Source organism: Octopus bimaculoides, chromosome 3 (genome assembly GCF_001194135.2).
Source record: "Octopus bimaculoides isolate UCB-OBI-ISO-001 chromosome 3, ASM119413v2, whole genome shotgun sequence".
NCBI lineage: Eukaryota > Metazoa > Mollusca > Cephalopoda > Octopoda > Octopodidae > Octopus > Octopus bimaculoides.
Genome location: NC_068983.1, coordinates 90,148,596 through 90,173,105, shown reverse-complemented (window position 1 = coordinate 90,173,105; position 24,510 = coordinate 90,148,596). Strand labels below are relative to the sequence as shown.

Below are 24,510 nucleotides of genomic sequence, written 5' to 3'. Positions count from 1 at the left end.
GGGAAGAAGGGAGAAGAAAAGAAATGGAGAAAAGTGAAGTAAAAAAAGAAAGATGTGAATAGAAAGAAAAGTGATGATAATGATGGTGGTAGTAATAGTGATTATAATTATTTTAGTAGCTATAGATGATGCCTATGCAAAGGTAGCAGTGCTGCTGGTAAAAATAGCTCTGTGAATGGTATTGGGAGTGGCATTTGATAATAGTAGAAATGGTTCTGCTGAAGGTAACGTGTGTCAAATGCAATATAATATATGGCAATATAATTATGATTGTAATTAAACACACTATTACACAAATCTTGCATTAGTTTGTAACTCTTTAGCATTCAGCTTTCTCTATCAAATATAATTCTTATTTATTCATATTGTTTTTTTTTTATTAATCATACATTATCTCATGCTTTGAGATTTTAAAGATGTGATTATTTATTTTTAGAATGACATTGTAGGATAGGTGTGAGAAGCTGTTTGAACATAAAACCAGTAGATTAATTGGACAGGATATGGCTGGTTTAAATGCTAAAGCGATAAGCCAACAGAAAAATTAAAATTTATAATCTCAATTGTCTTCAGTTGTATAAATTTATATATATTTTGTTTTTATTTTTCCTATTTTCCATCCCCACTCACTAAGCTTGAATGTATGGAAAGATACTTTGTGGGTATAAAATGCTATCAATTATGCAATCTCAATCAAAATTTAAATACAGCCAAACAAATGTTATTTTGAACACATCATTTGCAAAAAGACATTAGCTATGTGGAATACTATATCTTCAATATCATATAAATGCTATTAAAGCAAGTCAACAAGACAACCTCTATGAAAAAGACTAGAGTTAAAGACATTTCAGTCACAGCTGGAATATCTTTAATCCCAGGTTTGCTTCATCAGAGCTAACCTATGAGTTTTTAACAACCAAATTAAAAACACTCATGTTTTGTTTTGTTGACACACTGTTACTAATGTAGGTTTCAATGGTACATACTCCATTGCTTATTCCCAGTGTGATTGAGTCAATAAATAAATGAACTATTTGCAATGTAAGTTGACCTATCTGCTACTATCAGATGCTGCAGATTCCACACACAAAATGTAATAATGGCGAAATATACAGAAGAAAAAACGTAGATGCTGCTGAAATCACTAGAAGGTGGCAATGACAATGCCAATTAATGAAAAGAGAATTTTATTGCACATCAGTCAACATGGTGGAAAGCTGATGGAAAAAGGCAGTGTTGCATGATGGCAATCACTTGGAATAAGCAGCTACTGAAATCAGCACTCAAATGTGATCAGTGGAAGACTGTAACCTCAAAGTGTGTAGATGTGTGTATGCTTGTGTATCCATCATGTCCTACTCTTTTATACTGCCATGTATTGGATATAACTATAATGTAGATTGCCACTTGTTTTGATTACATACCATTTAATCTATGATACTCTGCAACTTGAGATTTTTACCCTGTATATTTTGTCCATTCACTTCATATGTTTGCAGCAATGCAACCATCTCTCTACTACATTCACATATATTGGCTGATGCTTTTAACACTTAGACACTATCTCAGTTTTCTTTTTAAGGCAGCATCCAATGGATCATACTCAATTAATACTTTTCTCCATCCTCAATAGACCATTTTATTTTAATATATACTGGTATTTTTCATGTCTATGTTGTATAATAGTAGTCTTATTTACCAATTATTAAACAAATCTACATATAGGTGCAAGCATGGATACGTGCAGATGTGGCTACATGGTAAGAAGTTTTCTTCCTAATTACATGGTTCCGAGATCAGTTTCAATGCGTGGCACCTTAAACAAGCATCTTCTACTATAGCCCCAGGTTGACCAAAGCCTTGTGACTGGATTTGGCAGATGGAAATTGAAGGAAGGTAACTGTGTGTGTATGTGTATATATATATATATATATATATATAGTTCAAAATTATACAAAACAAAAAAAAAGACAAGTGTAGGAACAACAAACAAAGTATATTAGTTTGACACTCAGATCAATAGGAAGAAGTCTTTGATGTTTCGAGTGTCAACTCTTCTACTGAAAAAACGAGGAGAGAAGACAGATGGAGAGAGAATAAAAATAAAAATAAAGAGAGAGAAAAACATCATGTCTGGATTAATGGTTGTACATGTTGAATTGACCGAAAGGGAGGAAATAGTTGGAGACATGAGTGGCAAGGGAGACAACAGTGATTTGACTAAAATGTGGGTGCACAAGGTTGTGTGTGTATGTGAGGATAATGTGTGCTCCATGTATTTATGTTTGTGTGCATGTGTGTGGACATGTGACATGTAAATGTGAGGCTGTCTAACATATGAGGGTATCAGATGTGTCTGTGTGCAAGCACACATGTAGCGGCTAATGTATACATGTATACTTTGTGTGAGTAGCATGTGTGTGTTCTTGTGTCAGTTTTAAGCATGTGTGTGTGTAAGAAATGGTCGGTCATATGCGTGCATGCATGTCTGTGCATAAAGTCAGTGTGGCACAGTTGTGTGTGCAAGTATTATGTGTGTTTATGCATGAATATTGTGTAAGTTTTCATATGTATATATATATATATATATGTAGTTGATGAGAGGTTAAAAGAATAACAGAAGGATAGAGATGGGTGTCTTATTGTAGGAGATATACAAAGATCCCAGTTGAAGGCAGGAGACACAATGAGAGAGATGTTGATGGATATGTGCCAGCATATATCCTCAAGCTAAGTGGTGGGAAATATAGGTAAAATGACAGAGGACTAGACTGGGTGAGTGAGTGGAGGAGAAGGCAAAATTTTGTAAGAATGTGAAAGAAGATGGTTAAATGGAATAGAAGAGACTAGTAATTGAAATCAAGATATAGGAATAACTCAGGAAAGAGTAAAGTATGTTAGTTATGCGAGGACATTGGGAGATAGGGAATGAAAAAGTGTTAAGGACGGAGTCTAAGAGCGGGAAGAGAGCATGACTGGAAAAAGATAATGGGGAATGGAAGTGGTACTGGGGAGGGGGAGGAAAGTAACCAAAGTACCTATTCTGTTCACAAGTGATAATGGTAACCAAATAATATTAGGGATGGAGTAATGATGAGTGTAGGGAAGCTTGATGGGGTAGTGAGAATGGAAGAGCGGCAGAGCTTTGCATATCTATGTGGTTTTTAGGATATCAATTCTGTTGTGGTGGGTGGGTTTTCTCAGGCACAACAAAGTGCTAGATATCTCAGTCCTTTGTCATTTCCTCCTTAAGACTCAGCATATTGAAATCAGATGTCAATACTTCATCCCATATCTTCCTGGGTCTATTATGGGAGAATCCTGTACACTCCCATGTGACTGAAAGGAGACTGATGGATTTCAATAAATAAAGAACTGTGTGAACTGACAGGGGCAGTTAACAGTGTTGGTTGACTATATTGTTTACTATGTTAGTGTGACATGTGTTGGCTTAATATCATACCTACATTCCAGTAGTATGAAGTGCATTCTTTGTGAACATAATAATTTTGTGATAGGTTGTTTTAGAAACCACATCCAAATATTTGAGTAATATTATTTTACACTCTATATGTACACACACATCATAACAGTCTCCCTCTTCAAGTTCCACCCACATATACACATACAATAGCATCAAACAATGAGAATAAATATTCTTTATTTATGGACTAACAAGGAAAGCAATTCTTTCATGTGGAAAAAATCTTCACAATTCTTCAAGTGATCCACTTGAGAATGCTGATAATTGTCTTCATTTTGCATGAAAATACATAAGGTTAAATGAGACTATGTGGGACATCAAAATAAAAATAGATCAGGGGAGATAACTAATTTCTTGTTATCTCCCTTGCATTGGTCCTAGATTTTGGTAAACATCTGCATTCACCATAGATTAATTCCTTAATTATCTTATACAAGATCATTCATGAATAACAATATTTATAAATACTTATGTCTACAGCATATGTTTGTTTCATGTTTGAGCATGTGCATATTATCATCTCTGGGGTTTCACAGGTTTCAAATGCAAAATTAGTCAATAGTAGTCAAAATGTTAGTTGATGTTATATTTAATTTCTCTGAGATCTAGATTGTATTTGTTGCCCCATCCCCTATATTTTCTGGCCTTTACAATGATGTGCCAGTTTACATGGGGGTTATCTACACTCCTCTCTTTAAGTGTCTATACCATATTAGAAAAAGATGTTTCATGCCTTTTGTTCTTGTCTCTAAATGAAACCAAGTGCTGTGTGTATCTTTTCCTTGAAGGTACATCCAGTCATGTCAATGTAAGTTTTTATTGTTCTGTTCATGCCATATGGAGGGTTATACCTTAATATTTTCCTATGTCTACATCGTTTTGACCTTTTTGCTTTTGGTTCAATATAGATTATACTATTCTTAAAAGTGGATCTTTCTAATGTAGTGTTGTAATATGGGGCCATCTTTTTGAAAGTTGCTCCATTAGAGGATAGTTTAGAAACACGCATACTATTAACTAATTGTTTGATAATTGACAATGGATGGTTGAGCTTCTATCAATGTAGGAGATGTCCTTATTTGGTTTATGGAAAGGTTTAAATTTGCCTATACTAAGATTAATATTCATCTCTAGAAAATTAACTTCCTAAACTCTAAAAAATTAACTTCTTAAAGGTTAGCACTAACAGTAGTTTTTAAGTTGAGCTGACTAATATTTTGCATAATTTCTTTATCTTATCCATATCAAGGCCATTTTTATTATATGTATTATTCCTAGACTGCCATCCCTATATAACTCTATGTTGGTGTCTTCTATGTCATTGTTAAGGATATGCAGGATGTAGGGGCCAACCAGTTTCACTATCTTTGCTCCCCATAATGACATCAAGCAGCTTATGAAAATGCAATGATTTCCTTGCATTAATTATAATGGTTGTATTAGTGTTAGTGATGGCTGTACATGCTTTACTAAACCTAAGTGCCTTTTGGAGGAGATATTTGGAAATTGAGGTGAAACTTTATGATGTCAAACTGGAAGAAATTGCATTTGGTACTGCTACATGTCCATTGAGTAAAGTGTGAGGAGGCTCTGATGTATGATACTATCTAGTACAGATTTGCTAATAATGCCTATTTTACTTTCTGTGAGATTTAGTAATCTATAGCTACAATTTTGTGTAAAATTGTCTTTATGATCCTTCAGGGTTACAAAATCTTGCAAAAATCCATGGTCAATGCAAGAAACAATTAAAAAACTCTTATATGTCACCTTCCCTGATCTGTGTATTTATTTTGAGTTCCACATAGACTTTCATAACCTCATGTATTCTCATACAAAATGGAGATCATTACCAGCATTCTCAATTGGTTTATTTGAAAATTTGTGGAAATTTTTTCCCACATGAAACAATTGGTTGCTCTGTTAATTCATAAATAAAATGTGTGAGCACATGTGTGTGTGTGTGTGTGTGTGTGTGTGTGTGTGTGTGTGTGTGTGTATACACACCTCTGTTGGCAACAAAAGGACTCTTTCTCATAGTGAAAGGTAGATTGTATGATGCTTATGTGCAAATGGCTATACTCCATGGTAGTGAAACTTGGGCTCTGAATGCAGAAGACAAATATAGACTAGAGAAGAATGAAGGCAGTATACTCTGCTGCATGTGCAGCATCAATGTGCATGAATGACAAAGTGCAAGAATGTTGAGAGAAAAGTTATAAGAGGAATCAAATGTTTTGTGCAAGAGAGGAGACTACACTGGATTGGACATGTGATGCATATGAATGAAGACAGCTGTATAAAGTGCTGGTCACTGAAAGTGGATAGCACTTGTGGAAGAAGGAGACCCAGGAAGACTAATCTCAGGATGTGGTGTTCACAGGGGAAAAGACAATGGACTGAGATGTCTGGTGATATGAGGTTCTAGAGAAGACCCCCCCCCCCGGCACACATCAGCAAACCTGAATTCTAGAAGCTTGGGTTCCACCCACATATAACAATAAAATTTTCACATACCCTACCCCAACAAACCAAACTACATCCTCCTTTCTCAAACTGTTTACCTTCTTTTCCTCACATTTCCTTTTCATACACTATGATTATCTCCCACTCCCCAATCCAATCCTCACTGTATCATTGCTTCCCCCATCTCCTTCCTCTCTATACACCCAAATTTTCACCAGTCACAGCATTCCCCACCCCCAATCACTACTCAAGACTTCTTGGCAATATCCTGCCAGCACCTGACACTATTCATCTCTCTCTTCCTTACTCTACTATCCCATCTATACCCTAACCCCCTTACCACCATCCCTCTCCTGCTGTTTCCTACTCTCTCTCTCTTTCCCTCATTCTTTCTTCTGGCTGAGTAATCATATATCTCCTCTACAGCAACAAATCTGTTTCTGCCCTCATTCTTGATCACTCTTTCTCCCTCCTTTTCTTGTTCTTATCTCTGGCTAGGTAACCATGAATCTCCTTTACAGCAGCACACACATTTCTTGTTAACTCCCCCTATCTCTAGGTAACCATGCCCCTCCACTTCAACATACCCATTTCTGCCCTCATTCTTGTTAAATCTCTCCCTCTCTTCTCTCTCTCCCTAGCTGGGTAACCACGCACCTCTTCAGCAGCAAGACATCTGTTTCTGTCTCTCTGTCACACTCTAAACTTTCATCATCTAACATAAGATGACCCCTCCCCTCTCAAAGATTCCTTGTCTTGCAAAGTTACTTGGTGACCCTGCCAGTGCAGATGCCACTTATAAAGTACCCAGCCCACACTGTAAAGTGGTTGTTGTTTGGATGGGCATCCAGCTGTAAAAACCATGTGTAAACAGACACAGAAGCTCCTACCAAATCATTCAACCCATGCCAGCATGGAAGGACATTAAACAATGATGATGACACACACACATACACAAATACAGACACACAAATATACATAGAGAAAGAGAGAAAATGAGAGAAAGACAAACAGACAGCAGGTGTAGTTGTGAGTTTACTTCCCAACCACATGGTTTTGGATTCAGTCCCACCATGTGGCACCTTGGCCTAGTGTCTTCTACTATAGCCCTGAGTCAAGAAAGCTTAAAACTAGACTCACTAGAAAATACTCCCTCCTTTCCCCTAAGATCCTTGGATACTGATCCAACCTAGACCCTATACATCACTTCTTACTAACAGATAATCCATACATCTTATTCCTATATAAAATCCAAATCTCTCAACTTTTATTTGTTGTCCGTTTCTGCTGTCCAGTATACACTCTTTACTGTGTATATGGAATGGTGCTGCTGCTACACACACTGACATCCTGGATCACATAGCTGATTGGCACTCTTTCACTTGCAGACATACTTTAGCCAACGGGCATGCTGTCTCCTGTGTCTTTTCTTGCACCCCTATAATAGCTATTGCTCCTCAGAGTTGACAAATCTCATACCTCCATCACTAAAGCAAAAAAACCTCTACCAATTTCATCTCTTGGTATGTCCACTTTCCTTGTACTAGCCATTATGCCCAATCCTTCATCCCTAGAACATTGTTTGGAATCTTCTGACTATGTCTTTCCTGCCAGTATCGATCTGCAACAATTTAAACAAAATACTAATGGCATCAATCTCACCAGTTTCAGAGAGCCTGTAAGGGTCATGGGCTCTTTCCCTTCCCTGTTTCCTCCAGAAATCCTTCCCTATACATTTTTCCTGCTGCCATTGGTTAGTAAGAATTCATGTGGCAGCCAATTCACATTTTGAAAGGTCTATGAAGGCTATGGCACATTTATCTTCTGATCAAACCAAAACAAAAAAAGACTTTTTTTTTTCAAGAAATTTCTCAAGACTCATGCTAACTAAATTTGAAAGATCGATTTTCCTACATTACTCACCATAGGCAGGCAGTTTCACCAAGAGTTTCATATGCTAGTCACGATCAAAACTTTGCAATAATACTAATGTTACCAAATTTCTTTAGGTGAAAGCCTATTGGTGATCATGGAAGAGCAGGTTTCCAGTAAATCTGGGTTGATGAAAGTCATGCTGATGGTCATTAAGAAGAGAGAGCAACTCTAGGTATTGAAGAAGGTTATTGCTAATGGCTGGTTTTTTCCATCACCTTAAAGAAATTAGCAGTATGTACTGTATAAGTTTCCATAGTTTGGAACAGACAGAATTTAGATTTCAACTTGGATAGCATGTGGGAGTGTCTTGATAATACTTTCACTTTATCTTCTACCTATTTCCTTAACCATGTATAATTGTATATCCTCCCCAAAGGATTAAAGTTCTATGATAGTCTAATAAATTTACTCACATTTTTCTTACAATTTAACATTTTTCTCACTAAATTTGTTCAAAACTAAGTGTAATATACCATTTAATATCAAAACCTACATGTAATACATATGTGATGAAATTAATTTTCAGGTACAATTTTATGTGAGCACTTGTTTTATTTCCAAACATTAAAGCAATACATCAATAAATAAAACAGCTACAAATATTTTACTACACTGCTTTATGTTTTATTAAGAATTAATTAAAGCACATAAGTAATTTAAATTAATCCTCTCACATATCAGGAGGTCCATTGAACTGGTATTTAACTCCAGTCTTGGTTTTAACTTTCAGCAGATTAAAAAATTTCCCCACAAGATAATGTGTTTGTCTATTACAGATAACTAGATGTTCAGATAACTATTCTAAGATGGTGTTGGGTATATCGAAATAATGAAATAACAAAAAATGAGAAAATGCCTTAGACTGATATGAATTGGTACCCAAATATCTTACCCCTTTGGCCATTTTATAGGCAGTTTAATGTTACTAAAATTAAGGTCAGTTAAGGATTCAATTAAAGTTGTGACTGACTGACGTGATAATGCACCAACATACTGACCAAACTGTCACCAAACTTAAACTGTATCTGTGAAATAAAAGATTTCATTTTCAACCCCAGCACTAGAAAGATTCATCATCCCAATGGACAAGAGGTAGCAGCTGGAAATCATTTATGCTTGTGTATTCTTTTTTGAATCACTACTTGAATATGAAGCCTTTAGTGTTGCCTCAATTATCAAATGAGCTAGAAGAATAGTGAGTGCAAAGTAATGATAGTACTTAAATGAAATTAAAAGATAGCTATATTACCTGAGTATGTTAGGATGAGAAAGTCTATTCATCAGCTGTACTTCCCTCAACATATTTGGACGATTGCTTGAACAGGTGTTCATTTTCAACACCATCACCTTACCAGTTGTTCTATGAGCCACCTAGGCAAAAGAAAAAGAAAGAAATCAAGTAAAATATTACCAAACCTTTGGATTTAATAAGAACTTCTTATAATGGCACCAGAAACCACAAATTTAAAGGAGATGAGTATAGTTGAATTAATTAACCTCAAAACTTGATTGGTATTTAATTTATAAACACTGGAAGAATGAAAAGCAAAGTCAACATCAGTGGAATTTAAACATGGAATGTAAAGGAATACAAATACTGCAAGTCCAACATTTTTACCAATTGCGCCATTCTACTATCATAGCAAGGATTTCTCACATTTAGCACAAGGTCACAAATTAACTAGAGGACAGTATAGTGAATTAATTGATCATAATACTTATTTTATCAACTTCAAAATCTTACAGCTATACTGCAATACTAAAAGCACACTGGCATTCTAAAAACAAAGCTTAAATCTCAAGGAAATCTTTCAAATGATACAAATGTACCCTAGTTAGTTAAATGTTATTGATGCTTTATAAACTGAATTTCTTTTATACTGTCACATTGCAAATGAATGGAAGGTCAAAGGTATATGAAACAAACATTTTCAATATTATGTTTGTTTACTGTGATCATCTTAGTGATAGTCTACCAGCATGTTCAAGTTCATACCACAACATTCAGCATACTGTCTCAGTAGTCTAGTACACAACTGGGGTTTTCAATTTGCTATTTTAAGGATTTCGATTACAATTACAGTATGTAAAACAGCAAGGTAAACCTATAGAGAATTCTTCAAGAGTACAATTAAACCATTTGCACACACAATTATGTAGGTGTGTTAGTTAATTGAAACTATTTTTGTCTATTTAACTGAAACTATTTTGTTTATTTTGCTAATCCTCTTAGGAAAGGTATGAAACTCCGAACATTTCATTTCTCTTCTAAACTTTATATGCATTTGCTAAAACTGTGGGTATAGAAGAGATGTAAAAGTTTGTAAAATATCAGAAATACATTATAATATCTAGTGAAAAGATGAAATGGCAGATGCACTGTAGTGTAATCAGTTATGTAGTTACTGAGCAACTGATGGATATATGGTTTGAGTAGTCAGTGAGTCTGTTTCTCTTTGTTTTATCTCAAATTGTTGCTTATAGTGTTTAATATCACAAAGTTATGCCTTTAGCTAATCCTGTACTTGATGGAATGCAAAACTGACTAAATATTTCAATAAAACTGAGCCTCATCAAAAAGTCCTATTAACTAAAGCTATTGACAAACATAAATCCAGCTAAGATTGCATTTTTTCCTAAGAGGAGTGACAGCCTTAATAATAGTACATCTCTATCATTCATTTATCCAAACATGATTACATGCAAAATCATCATCGTCATTTAACATCCATTTTCCAAGCTGGCATGGGTTAGACAGCTGAAGATCTGCCTTGGTTCCATGTCTGTTTTGGCATGGTTTCTATGGCTGGATGCCCTTCCTAACACCAACCACTTTACAGAGTGTATAGGTGCTGTTTATGTGGCACCAGCCCACAAGATTAGGATCACTCAGCTGAAAAGGGATGTAGGGGACATGCCTGTATGCAATGACAACTACGATTTTACTCGACTTGATGTGTCTTCTCAAACAGCCAGGAGTCACAGTCCTTTGTCATCCTCTCCGTGAAACCCAATGTCTGAAGATCCTTTCTCACCACTTTGTCCTACGTCTTCCTGGGTTTACTTACCCCTTCCACATGTTCTCCCCACAATTAGAGATTGGCACTTCTTGATGCATCTGTCTTCATTTATATGCATTACATGACCAAACTAGAACAGTCTTCTCTCTTGCACATACAGCCAGTTTTTCTCTCAAATAATTTCCTTTTTTTTATTGAATACATCCCAGTTGTCCATATTGAGTACAGCCACTTCTAAGATGTTAGCAGGATTCTAATTTCTTTCCTGCTAAAGCTTTTGAATTCACTAATGAATCTTTGACACTGACTTTCCAACTTGTCTAGCCAATGTAAAATGGTTTCGAGAAAACACAATAGTTTGATGTAATGGCATTCAGTAGATATAAGATAAACTCTTTCATGGATAGGAACAGGTTACCAGTCCATTAAAGAGAACTTTCTGAAAATACTTGGTATCTTTATCTTACAGATAAAGTGACCAGTGAAGAATTTGAAAACTGCTCAAAGACATAGCTAACCAAACATCTGTATGTTGAAGATGAAATGAGACCTACATCACTGACAGCATGTTTTTCCAGGAGAGACCATCTGATTAGTCATCGTAAAGATGAACAATGTAGAAAATCATTTCAGTTTATATTTTGGAGAATGAACAGAGCACAGAGAACAGCCTGTATAGACTTGACATGATCAATATATGCTAAAGTACTTCTAAAATCATTATCTCAATCTCAATGAAAACTCATCTCATCTAGCCTGCTATTTAGCTGAGACATCCAACACTTTGATATGCCTTCATAGTTGGACAGAAATTAAAATCCATTTTTACTCAACGCAGCTCAACTTCTGTTAAAAGAAGGCTTGGAGGAAAATTAACAGGTATTATTGCAAAGAATGACATACATGCAAATAAAGCTTCAGTTTTTGTGACACAAGGACAATAACATTTGGGAGGAAAAAAACACTAATACTGATCCTTTACCCTGCCTCTCACTGGTACCTGAAAAGATGAATTGAGAAGTCAACCTTAGCATGTAAAAAGAAAAATGCTGTAAAACACTTCAACAGTGTTTCTGCCAATCACTCTGACAGAGCCAGCAATTTTAAGAAGAAAGGTTTACTCAAGTATCGGTACTCAACTGGTACTTTATTTTATCAACCCCAAAAGGAAGAAAAGCCAAGTTGATCTCAGCAGAATTTGAACTTAGAACATAAAGAGCTGGAATAAATAAAGTAAGGTATGTTATCCAATGCTCTAATCTTGAGTTCCTTCATTAAGCTTTCCAAGAATAAAACATCCTTAAAGGAGACTGTATAAAATTATTGAAAAATCTACATTTGGACATTAATAACTAATTTTATTTATATTATATAGAGATACAACAAACTTATACAAAGTCTTGAATTTATGAAGGACCTATATGTCAAAAGAGAGATCAAAGGCTACAGTGAGGAACTATAAACTCTCTCCAAAAGTTTTGTTGTGAGTCAGTTTTGTTTGCTGATCAGAGGTGATAACAGGTTGAGTTGATGAATGAAAATCTATGTTTTGGGCTGCATGAAGAAGTAACAACTACAAACAATTAACAGAAGATTTTATTATTGCACATAGATTTTATTATTGCACATAGAGTTTAATCATGTTGGTCTTTTATAAATAATAACAGCAATAATTACATACTAGGAGAAACCTACTGCCTGGAGTTTTACAGCAAGATTACTGATATAACTATCTGTGGCTAGCCCATCGTAACTGGAAACACTTGTGCTATATTCATGGCAAAGGAAACTTCTATCAGCTATCAGTCATCTGTCTTAACCATTTGGCTGCCGTGAAAATGAAGTCACAACAGACAGCTGCCTCAACATTCTGCAATTGCCACCAAAAGCAGCCGTTTTACATGGCACAAGAAGATTCTAGAAGGTTGAATCACACAATGGCTTGACACTGATTGGCTGCTTAACAGACTAATCACATGAAACTACTATGGTTCAAACATAATGCATGGCATTGGTAAGTTAAATTAAGTGTTCTTGTGTGCATGAAAGAGAAACTTTGGCTGCAAGACATAACACAAGGGTGACAGTGAATTAGAAGCCATCTAGCTGCAGTAACAGAGTAAGGTGGGATAAAATGGACAGAAGAATTGGAAAATCATGTAAGATTAAAGTTATATGAAAATGACAGTGTGGGAGTAAAACAGTGATTGATAGATTGTGACAGTGTGAGTTTAGTTTTTAGCTAGAAGTGAAGAAGTTAACCAAAGAAAAAATAACAGGAAAGATATGAAATTTATATGTAAAGTTGAACTTGTTCGCTGAGTTCTTATTAAGACACAACAAATAACTGGTCATGGTAGTGGTGAGACTGATGGTAGTTGGCCTTAATGACAGTGGGAGTGATAATGAAGTTGGTGAGAATACACTTGGTGATAGTGGGCGCAGCAGATGGTAGAAGTGGAGATGGTAGTGATTGTCGCGATAGTTTTTTGGGGTGAAGTATTGTGATGAGAGTTATAACACTAGCAATGTTAGTTATGGTCATGTAGATGGTAGTAATAGTATTGTTGATGTTAGCAGCATTAAAATACTTGTGGATGATGGAAGTGGGAAACATACTGTAGATTAGCCTTAGTGGTTAAGGCAATTAGAATGAATCAGATTACTAAAATAATATAACAATTTAAGATGGTTAAGAACACTATATTTACACACTAATTACTGACGAAAATGAGCACAAATTAAACAGATATCCTGGAAACCATAGGCATATAATAAATACAAAAACACATCCTATTTGTACATTTATACATACATTATAGTATATATCACTTCCTATATATTTACGAAAATATATATTTATAAACAGCATGGTTGTGTGGTAAGAAGTTTGCTTCCCAGTCACATTGTTCTAAGCTCAGCCCCACAGCATGGAACCTTGGGTAAGTGACTTTTAATACAGCCTTGTGAGTGGATTTGGTAGACAGAAACTGAAAGAAGCCAGGTGAATATGTATATGTGTATGTCTTTGTTCCCACCACCACTTGACAACCACTGTTGCTGTATCCATGTTCCCGTAACTTAGTGGTTCAATAAAAAAGACTAATAGAATACCAGGCTTCAGAAAAATAAATACCGGGGTTGACTTGTTCAACTAAAAATTCTTCAAAGTAGTGGACCCAGCAAGTAAAAGATAAAAAATACTTATTTACTTGTATGTAGTGTTCATTTACGTTATGTATATATCTTTGTGTATTTATAACTACATCATCTAAATTGTTTTTAACACTAAGGTGCAGTGAATGTCTGCTATACAGTATCTTCTTATTTGGTTCAACTTGTGTCACCTAACCTGAAAGGCCCAATGTTTAGAGCTCTGAGCTAAGTATTTCTTCATGTTTTCCTTACTCTACTCCCAATATGTCTTTGCCAAGATGCTTTTCACTAAGTATATATCATCACTGATACATGCGTAATTTCTTCTTTTTTTCCATACATAAACCAATCTCACAAATTGCTTTGCTCATAATTGAATTATGCCAAATTAAATCTTTTACCTTTACTGTATGTTTTACCACTATACAACATTACATTACTTAAATATGTATCCTATAGTTTCCACCAAGACTAAAGTTCTCTGAATGCTGACATTTATAAATGGGACCTCATCAAAAGCCTTCTCTAGGTCATTATAGATGAAACAGAGTAGTTTAATCTTTACCAAGATATAAACTTCAGATTGCATATCCTGGTGCAAACTTAACCTGCATCATATCTAACCAAAAGGACCGTGAACATTTCACCAACACATTTTCTAACATCTTTAAATCTGAACTATTAATTCTCTCTCTTTCACTCTCTCAATTATCAACTGAAGAAGATGACAGTAATACTGTGCCAACTATTCAATAGCTTTCTATAAAATCTGATCTATCATAATTCTTTCAGTTATTCAAAACCCACTGAAAGTTTTGCAGCTTCCTCAGTCTTCATGTCTTTAATATCTCTATTTCTATTTTCCACTCACTCTTTACCTTCCACTACAAGTAAGCTCTTCCTGTTCTAGTCAAACACTTAATTCAACAAACTTCCTAATAGTGCTTCTCTACTACTTTTGATTCATTATCACTGAGGATAAATATGCCCGTATCACTTCAGGCACATTTCTTTTAAAACAAAGGCACAATTCCTTTCATAACTGAAAGCACTTCACTCTTCAACCTTACAATGTAGAACACTAGCACACTTCTAATGCTCCACTTCATTCCTAGCAATATAGACTTGATGGTTAAATTTTTTTTTCTTACATTAAGTAGAGTTCTCTACATATTTTCTTTCCTTCTTGTTGACAACCATGACATAATCCTTAGAATGAAGGTGAGAAAAATCTTATTTACATAACATCAGGAATAAACTCTGTCAACTTTTACTGCAACCTCAGAAAGCCAGGCAAATATCAGATGGATAAGCAGATAATCAAATTTAACTGATAGATCATTAGGTAGAAGCACAAACAGAATTACAGACAGAGAGTCAGATAATCAACATAAAAAGTCAAGTGACAATACAATTGTAGGCTGTCTTTAACAATTATTCAAGAGTGGCTGTGTGGTAAGAAGCTTACTTCCCAACCATATGGTTCCAAGCTCAGTCCCACTGCGTGGCACCTTGGGCAAATGTCTTCTACTATAGCCTCGAGCCAACCAAAGCCATGTGAGTGGGTTTGGTAGATGGAAACTGAAAGAAGCCCGTTGTTTGTTTGTGTGTGTGTGTGTGTGTGTGTGTGTGTGTGTATGTCCCCCTCACCATCACTTGACAACCAATGTTGGTGTGTTTACATCCCCATAACCTAGTGGTTTGGCTAAAAGAAACTGATAGAATAAGTACTAGGCTTACAAAGAATAAGTCCTGGGTCGATTTGTTCGACTAAAGGCAGTGCTCCAGCATGGTCTCAGTTAAATGACTGAAACAAATAAAAAAGAATTAAAAAAAAAAGAAAATGTATCTCAAATGACAGGAAACAATACTGGATGTATTCATTCAGTTATTCATTCCCTTTTTCCAACTTAATCTTGATGATACAGCTATACCAACTTTTCTTTGATAACACAATCCACCACAAAGTTATTCTTTTATTATATAACTTACCACAAGGTCATCCTTTGATAACATGACTCACACCAGGATTATTCTTGATAATGTGTTATTCTTTAGTAATACTGCTAAGAAGGAATAACTGAGCACAGCTTTTATAGTCATACTATCAAGATTAAGAAAGGCAGTATGGTAAAAATAATATTTTAAAATATATAGAAAGAGGGAATGAATAACTCGAATTAATAAATCCAATCTTGTTTCATTGATATCTCAAAGACAGGCCAGTTTTTCTCATAAACAAAATTCAGTTTCTTTTTCTTTTTTAAATTCTTCCAAACACTTGAATTTTTTTCAAATTTTTACTTGATGTTTTTTTTTTCTCCCACCAATTTTCTACATCAGCATAGAAAATTTTAGTTTTGCATGCTGATAATGAAAATCACATTCATTTTTCTTAAGAAATTAATAATAAAAGAGTTATAGACATTTAAGATTATGTTATTTAAATCAATCAGAAGCCTCCGTTGCTAGCATACAGGAAGTTGCAACTATGAGTTTCCATTGGAAAGGTGAACTATAGCATGGAGTTTGTCAACTTGCAAGATGGAAACCACACTCAACAAGAGGAAAATACATGGGCCTGCCTCAAGCAAGTGATAAATTGCACAGTAGCACTCATCATTTACAGTAGACTCAGATCTCTCTGAGTTCCTTCCTTGCTTTTGTTAATATCTAATTAACATGATCTGTGATTAAAAAAAAATTGATGGTGTACATAGTAATTTTAGTCTAGATTGATTCTTTTACTAATGAAACTATGTGGTCATTCAACTTGCAAAGAAGAGCAGCTATATCTACCATACTGTCTTTAAGAAAACATTGAACAGTGTAATCCAACAGACCCCAGAAAAAAACATGGTAGCCATGCCTATAATTACTTTGTATGTTATACAAAGATTGAGTCATTCTTGAGTGAGAAGAATTTAATTAAAGATAATTTTTTTCCTCAAATCTTATTTATAATGGGCATGATTATGTCCGTCTATCTATCTGTTCCCTTTTCTCAGTCAAACAGCTGGACCAATGGTCACAATGTTTTCGGGATTACAAAAGAGGTAATCAGGAAGGTCATTAGCGAAAAAAATATGAAAAAGTATGATTATTTGGTGGATATTGAGTTTGGTATTAATAAATCACCTTTGATTTTTTTTTGTTAAAATTCCGGTGACAAGGATTTACACATTTCTCAATACATTCTGCTGTTATGACTTCCCTCTCTCATTTTATGCCTCCATTGTAGATGGGTAGATTTGCTAGTAAAAAGAATAACACTTGTTGAGTGTATCCATCTTGTAAGTTGACCAGCTTAACACTGGTTCGCCATTCCTGTGGAAACAGACAGTTGTGACTCCTGTTATGTCAGAAATTACATAATTTTAAAGGCTTGTAACTTTTTTAATTATTAATTTCTAGATACATGAATGGGATTTTCATCATCAACATGCAAAACAACACCAGTGTGGAAAATTTTGAAGAAATTTGATAAAAAGTTGAAATAATTCAAGTGGATGATAGTTGGAAGAATTTTAAAAAAGATCTCAAAATTCTTTAAACACTCTTTGCTAACACACCTTATGTACAGTCACTTTACTTTTATGTTGATTACCTATCTGTTAATTTACCTAATACTCTTTCCATTTATCCATCATCTATGTTTAGCAGTTTGCTGTCAGGCTGTCTATCTGACTGGAGATAAGACAAGCATTCTCTGTCAAGAAGGACAAAATAATAGGCCATATTGAGAGTGGTAACAAAACAGGCAGAGAGAAGAGGGTGTCTGTGATACACTGATTATAAACTGTTGATAATAATGCTTACAAATCAGCTACATGAGCTTTTAAGTGCAACCTAGAATATTTGTATTTGTAAAAATCAAATGAATTATTTTTATTACTGGCCCATATGCCGGTGGCACGTAAAAAACACTCGCTACACTCTCGGAGTAGTTGGCATTAGGAAGGGCATCCAGCCGTAGAAACTTTGCCAGATCTGATTGGAGCCTGGTGCAGCTTCTGGCTTGCCAGCCCTCAGTTAAATCATCCAACCCATGCTAGCATGGAAAGCAAATGTTAAACGATGATGATGATGATCACAGCACTGGGTTTCTCTGTGATAATAACCCTACTAACTTATCATTTTGTCTTATTTCCAATGCTAGTATGAGCCAGACAGTTATCAGTCCATCAACTGGCACTTAACAACAAAGATAACAGCCAATCTTTATTATTACATATGTCATATTTTGAAGGTAATTTTTGCATAATTTTACAACCTTTCTGTTGCAGTGAAAATGGTACACTCCTTCCCATGTGACAAAGTGGTATGAAACAGCCACTATAAAGTCAGACAATCAGTCATTCTAGAAGATCAGTAGTAGTAGAGTCATTGTAAGAGTTCTCAGTTGGAGTCAGTGTCAGTTCCATGATTTATACGAGTTCAAGTTACTTTCAAGGTAGACTTTTCAAAGTCATTGTCTCGCGGAGCTATCAGCAATAGCACAAGAGATGCGGAATACTGCCACAACACAATAGTGGCGACAAGAATATTACAGAGCTGATGATAACATACAAGTGGATGAGGATCCACATTACAACAGTGGCAACAAGGATATAAACAATTCACATGGACAACATTGAAAGAAAAATTTTTTTCGGGAGAAAATAAACAATTCATGCGGACCACATTGAAAAGTTTTTCATGTGGAGAAACTAAAAACTCGACAGAGGAGTAACAAACCTTTTTAGCTGTATATATTTTACAACCGTAAAATTATGGAAAACTTGTCAGAGGGTTTTGTCGAGTTGCAAAAAACAAAATTTTTTCACAAGAAAATAAAATAATTCATGCAGACAACACTGAAAATTTTTTCACGAGGAGAAATTAAAAACGTGACAGAGGAGTAACTAACATTTTTGTTGTATATATTTTACAACTGTAAAATTATAGAAAACTTGCTTGAGTAAAAACAGCAGGTGAGTTGTAAAAACAGCAAATGTTACAGCAACAAATGCTGCAACTAATGAAGTTGGTAAACCAGAAAATACGTTTTCACCAGACTTTGTAGCAAATTCAATAAATGAATTTAAATATGACCTGGAAGAAGGAATCATTTTCGAGGCATATTACCGAAGATTTGAACAAATTTTCAAAAACGAATGTCAAGACTGGATGGTTGAAATGAAAATGCATCTAATTCTGAGGAAACTGGTGATGATAGAGCATGAGAAATACTGTAACTTTATATTACCTACAAAAGTTTCTGACATAAATTTCATGAACACAAATGACATTTTATGTCGGATGTTTAGTGAAAAAACATTGTTCTTCAACACATGGAAGTGTTTGAACACTGAGAAAAGAAATGATGAAGACTTTACCACATATGCAGGTAGATTGAACAGAGAGTACAAGAGATTTAAACTGGATAAACTAACTCCAGGCTTGTTCAAGTGCTTGATTTTTGCTCAGGGACTTACAGCTAAAAAGGACACAGAAGTCAGAATGAAAATTCTTGCAAAGCTGGAAATGAACCAGGATATAACTCTCCAGAAACAGCCAGAAGAGTGTGATATATTAAAAGTAAGGCATGACACAGAAGAAATCCAATGCAGAGACTGTTTACAGATAAAACCAGTGCAAAAAAGTCAGAAGATAGATAAAGTGTTTCACAAAAAACACGATATATCTCGGGTGATAAACCTGTGTATGGTATGTGGTGGTAGGCACCTGAGAATAGAGTGTCCGTTCAAAAGAGTGAAATGTTTTCATTGTGGGAACACAAGACACATTAAATAGCACTGCAGAACTAAGATGACAAATAATTGGACCAAACAAGAAAAAATAAATAGTTTGTCATCAGAGAAAAAAGTTTGTACAACAAACAGAAAATTCATCAAGGTGAGAATCGAAACCACTAGTATCAGAATGCAATTAGATACAGGTAGTGACATCACTATCATAAATGAAGAAACATGGCGACAAATCAGTAAGCCAAAATTATTTAAATCAAATAAAGTAGCATATGGTGTTACAGGAAAGAAATTGTATGCATTTGCAATGTAACTTTTCAAGGTGAAACAAAAAGGACAATCATTTATAAGTTGAAAAAAAATCATTAGACCTACTTGGCACAGAATGCATGGAGTTATTTAAAATGTAGTCAGTAATAGTAGAGTCATAAGAGTTTTCAGCTGGAGTCAGTGTCAGTTACGTGATTTATGAGTTTGAGTTACTGTCAAGGTAGACATTTCAAAGTTATTGTCTTGTGAAGTTATCAGCAATAGCACGATTGCCAAGTCAAAGATAAGACACAGAATATTGCCACAACATAATAGTGGTGACAAGAATATAAGTGCAGATGACAACATACAAGTGGATGAGGCTCCACATTATAACAATTTCCTATAGCCAGCCATTTGACATATGGACTGTGTCTATTTGAGCTTGTCACTGGCACTAGAGAGGTTGTTTGCATGAAGACTTATCTCAGTCTAGATACAAAGCTGAAGCATATGGATAGAAATTTAACATAAAATATTGGAAAGGGGTTTTTGAAGGATGGTGTTCAGGAGAGTAAGAATCATGTTCAATGTGAAACAAGGTAACAGATATGTCTAACAAGCCTGGATAGAACAAATATGCAACTAGGTAATTTAGAGAAACAGAGATTTGTAATAGTAGAGCAGAGTGAAATGATAGAAATTCTATGCTTTTGGATGTAATTTAAGGCAATGGTCATACAAGTGAATATCATATTCACATGTAGATAATCATATTTGTCTCTCTTGACAAGATAACTTCACTGGATTATACTTTGGTTAACATCACCATTCTTTATTTCAAATATCGGCAATTCTAGGTTTGTGTTGATTATATTGTGTTGATTATATACAAGCCTATTTCTGCACAACATTACAGATATTTGAGCAATGTTAAAATTTTTAAAGGCACTTCATTGTAAATGTTAAAAATATTAACTTCAAGCAAGCACATGGTAGTGTGGTAGTGTGGTGAAACCATCTAATAATAACTCTATTCAAAAGGCTGGAATAATGCATACGTGCCAGTGGGGGAAAGAGAGACACAACCAAGTAGAAGGTTTAGAGAGAAGTTTTATTGATAGCTTAACATGTGTGTCTGTGTGCGCATCATGTATACAGAATAATAGACAGGCCATCATGAGAACAAAGTGTATGTGTGTATAGGCATGTATGTGTGTGTGTGCTACATATAAGAATAACAATGAAGGAGAAAGTGAAAGAGTCTATAATGAGAAGTTAAGACAAATGTTCATAGACACAAGAATAAGAAATACCAGTTCATAGTCAATTGTACACGGTGATTGAAATACTGCAACAAGAAGTTGAGGCAATGATGTAGAGCTGGTGCAGTACATGTCGTACGAAGTTGTGGCTGTAACGCTGCTGCCTGGGTCACTTGTACAGAATTTCTCACAGGTTGTATACTTGCTAACCATGTTAACCATGGTGAAGTAATTCCTGAACAGTGCTATGTTAGAACCTGTGCAGTGCTGCTGGTTGTTGTGTACGTGGAGATGTTGTTGACATCGTTAAGAAGATGGTAGTGATGAAGAAAGAGATTGCCATAATGCTGCTGGATGGGTGTTGTCGTCTGGCTTGCAAGTTGTATCTTTGCTGTTGATCCAGAATGAAGAAATTCATAAACAGTGCTGTGTTGAAACCTGGACATGTGGTATTGCTGCTGGATCTGACTGTGTGTCTTGTGTGGTCAGTGGCTAGACTTTAAAAGGTCTGGAATCAAAGACTTCAAGACAAGGAGAAGGTGAATTTTTACACGGAACAGTAGGCTCAACAGGGTTGAGAACAGGCTGTTTCATGTAATCTTATTTATGGGCTCCAATTGGTTATACGCTGCATATTGGCACGATAGAGTAAGAGAGAAATTGCGCTAATACTAACCAATCAGAGTAGTGGATGCAACGAGGTCTAAATAGTGGCCAACGGTTAGCTGTTATTTGCTATGTTCAAATGTATGTACATATAAAGGGGAGAGGAATTTCACTTGAGTGTATGCTATACACATATCACGTTAAGTGTTAAACATATTGGCCTCACTTTATATACAGTATTTCACACAATAGATTTGGGTGGTTTCACATCAGACACACCCTGCAAAGGTCATGAATGTGGACCCTAAAACAGAAATTGTCATCTTACACTTGATATGATAACCTCATACCTCAGACAGCTGCTTCACTTCACAGTTGCATTAAACACATTTTGCTATAAGCCAATGAGGACAACTCTCTGTAGGCACTTAATTTACTAGAAGTAGCAACCAAATCTTCAGATCACACTCTACCATCTTAAAAGGAAGGACACACTGGATAATTTTGTCCTAGCAAAGAAAAAATATGAGATGGTTATGGCTACGATACCTTTGATCATAATCTGCTCAATCATTCAGATTAGGTCTCCTGGCCTCCAGCTCTGCAAAAATGACCTCACTACCTTTTGGGTTTCTTGTAAACCTTGACTAAATTCAAATTATGCCTCTAATGAGGTAAGACTAAATACTTGTCTTCCTTTCAAAAGTTCTTGCAGTCAAGCTAGAGGCTAAACATTGGATTTCCTTAGCAAGAACAAGATGGAGACATTGACATTTTAGTATCCCCTATATTGGCCCAGAATTTCCACAATCATTGAATGTAGTCAAAAGAAATATGGCTTAATAAAACACAAGGAATGTCTACCTTTGGAGTGAGAGAGACACAGAGATCAGTCAGAAGAGGGCCTATAAGAACAAAAATGATGTCCAATACAGAAGTGATAATTAGAAAATAAAACATTATGATTGTTGGGTAGGAGAAAAAAATTTATGTCAAGAATATTTAAATCTTTTGTTACCAAACCAGCTGTACCTGTTTGAAACAAACTATTTTGTATTTTAATGAAAATTTCAATGCAAATCTCATCAGTACATTCATGAAAACATGTGGTTTCACTATGTAAACAATTGAGTTACACAGTCCACAATCATTGTACATGATATCTAAGTGAGGTGAATCTTTGGAGATTTTAAAAAAATATTTTTTGCCACTTTGATTTACTGAAATGTTTCACAATGGATGCAAAATGGATACCAGTTTCATGTTGTCAAGCAACAAGTTTGAATTCAAGTATTTTTGAAAGAAGACATAGAAAAACCTAAGAAAATATAAACATAAAAACCATGTGTGTGATTATGAATTAGGTATTTCTTTTTCTGAAAGTGAAACAATTCTGACAATAGTTCTGATAATAATAATTTAAAAAAAAAAAAATTTGCACCTGAATACAGTAAGAATTTAAAAACTGTTTTTCTTAGTTATTTTTATGAAAACATTAGACCTAGTCAGAGTCTTTGCAAGGAAATGAAACTATTAGACAATTTTTTTTTATATTTCCTTTGAAGTGATTACTGTGGAAACGAATCATTACACAGAACGTAAACAAAGAGGGGGAAAATAGTTTAACCCTTTAGCATTCGAATTACTCTGCCAAATGTAAAGTTTTTTTATTCATACTGTTTTAAATTAATCATGTATTGTCTCATAGCTTTGAGATTTGAATGACATTTTAGGGTAGGTGTGAGAGACTAGATCTGGCCAGTTTCAACATAAAACAGGAGGCATATTTGGGCTGGATATGGCAGTTTAAATGCTAGAGAGTTTAGGTTACCCACATACTTGGAAGTAAGTTAGAAATTCAAGGATTTTTAGGAATATTGTGTGTGTGTGAATTTGATCTATAAATTTTTTTTCAGAACATTTTTATTTTTTTACCTATAATTTTAATTTACCTGTAAGGTGTGTGACAAATTTTGATTAATTTGGCCCGTGAATCATTATCATATGTGTTTCTGTGTATCTATGTACTATTTCTTAGTTTTCTCCAAGACAAATTTCAGTATTTCATTCTGTTTTATCTTTATAGTAAACCTGTCTTATATGCATCAAGTTCAACTGATAGATAATATCAGAATTTGCACAATTCTTCTCTATTATATTCTCTGTTATATACTCAGTGAATATTAGCTAATAGCTCATTTTCTGAGCTGATGTTTCTCCACCAGATTTCTTAAAAATTGTGGTAGAAGCCTTGGTCTTGGGCTACTCATGCCTAGAAACTGAGGTTGGAGGTAAGCAAGGGCATGCTCCCTGTAGAAAATCCATCTCCAAGAAAGCCTCAGGATAGCAAAGGAGAATGAGCACCAGCCAGCCCAAAGGTTGGGGTGGGCTGCACCTGCTTACCTCAAAAAGGAAGGTGCAAACCCCCATCCTGGGTTATGCAAGCATGACTTGCCTTATGATGGCTGAAGACCTGAGGAGAAGCTTCGGGTGAGGTTGGGAAGTTGGAATGTAGGCAGTCTGCATGGAAGGGGAACTGAAGTATGTGAGAAATTGAGGAAGAGGAAGGTATGTGT

The 24,510-nt window shown here is 35.1% G+C and overlaps 1 protein-coding gene across 4 annotated transcripts in view; it reads right to left on the bottom strand.

Moving 5' to 3' along the window:
* LOC106882588 (dual specificity testis-specific protein kinase 2) overlaps positions 1 to 24,510 on the bottom strand; it is an 81,196-nt gene that overhangs the window by 42,061 nt on the left and 14,625 nt on the right. For all 4 annotated transcript variants that reach the window (XM_052966302.1, XM_052966304.1, XM_052966305.1 and 1 more), the window contains one exon: positions 9,138 to 9,259. In XM_052966302.1, the coding sequence (XP_052822262.1) occupies positions 9,138 to 9,259 (122 nt within the window). The remainder of the gene's footprint in view (positions 1 to 9,137; positions 9,260 to 24,510) is intronic.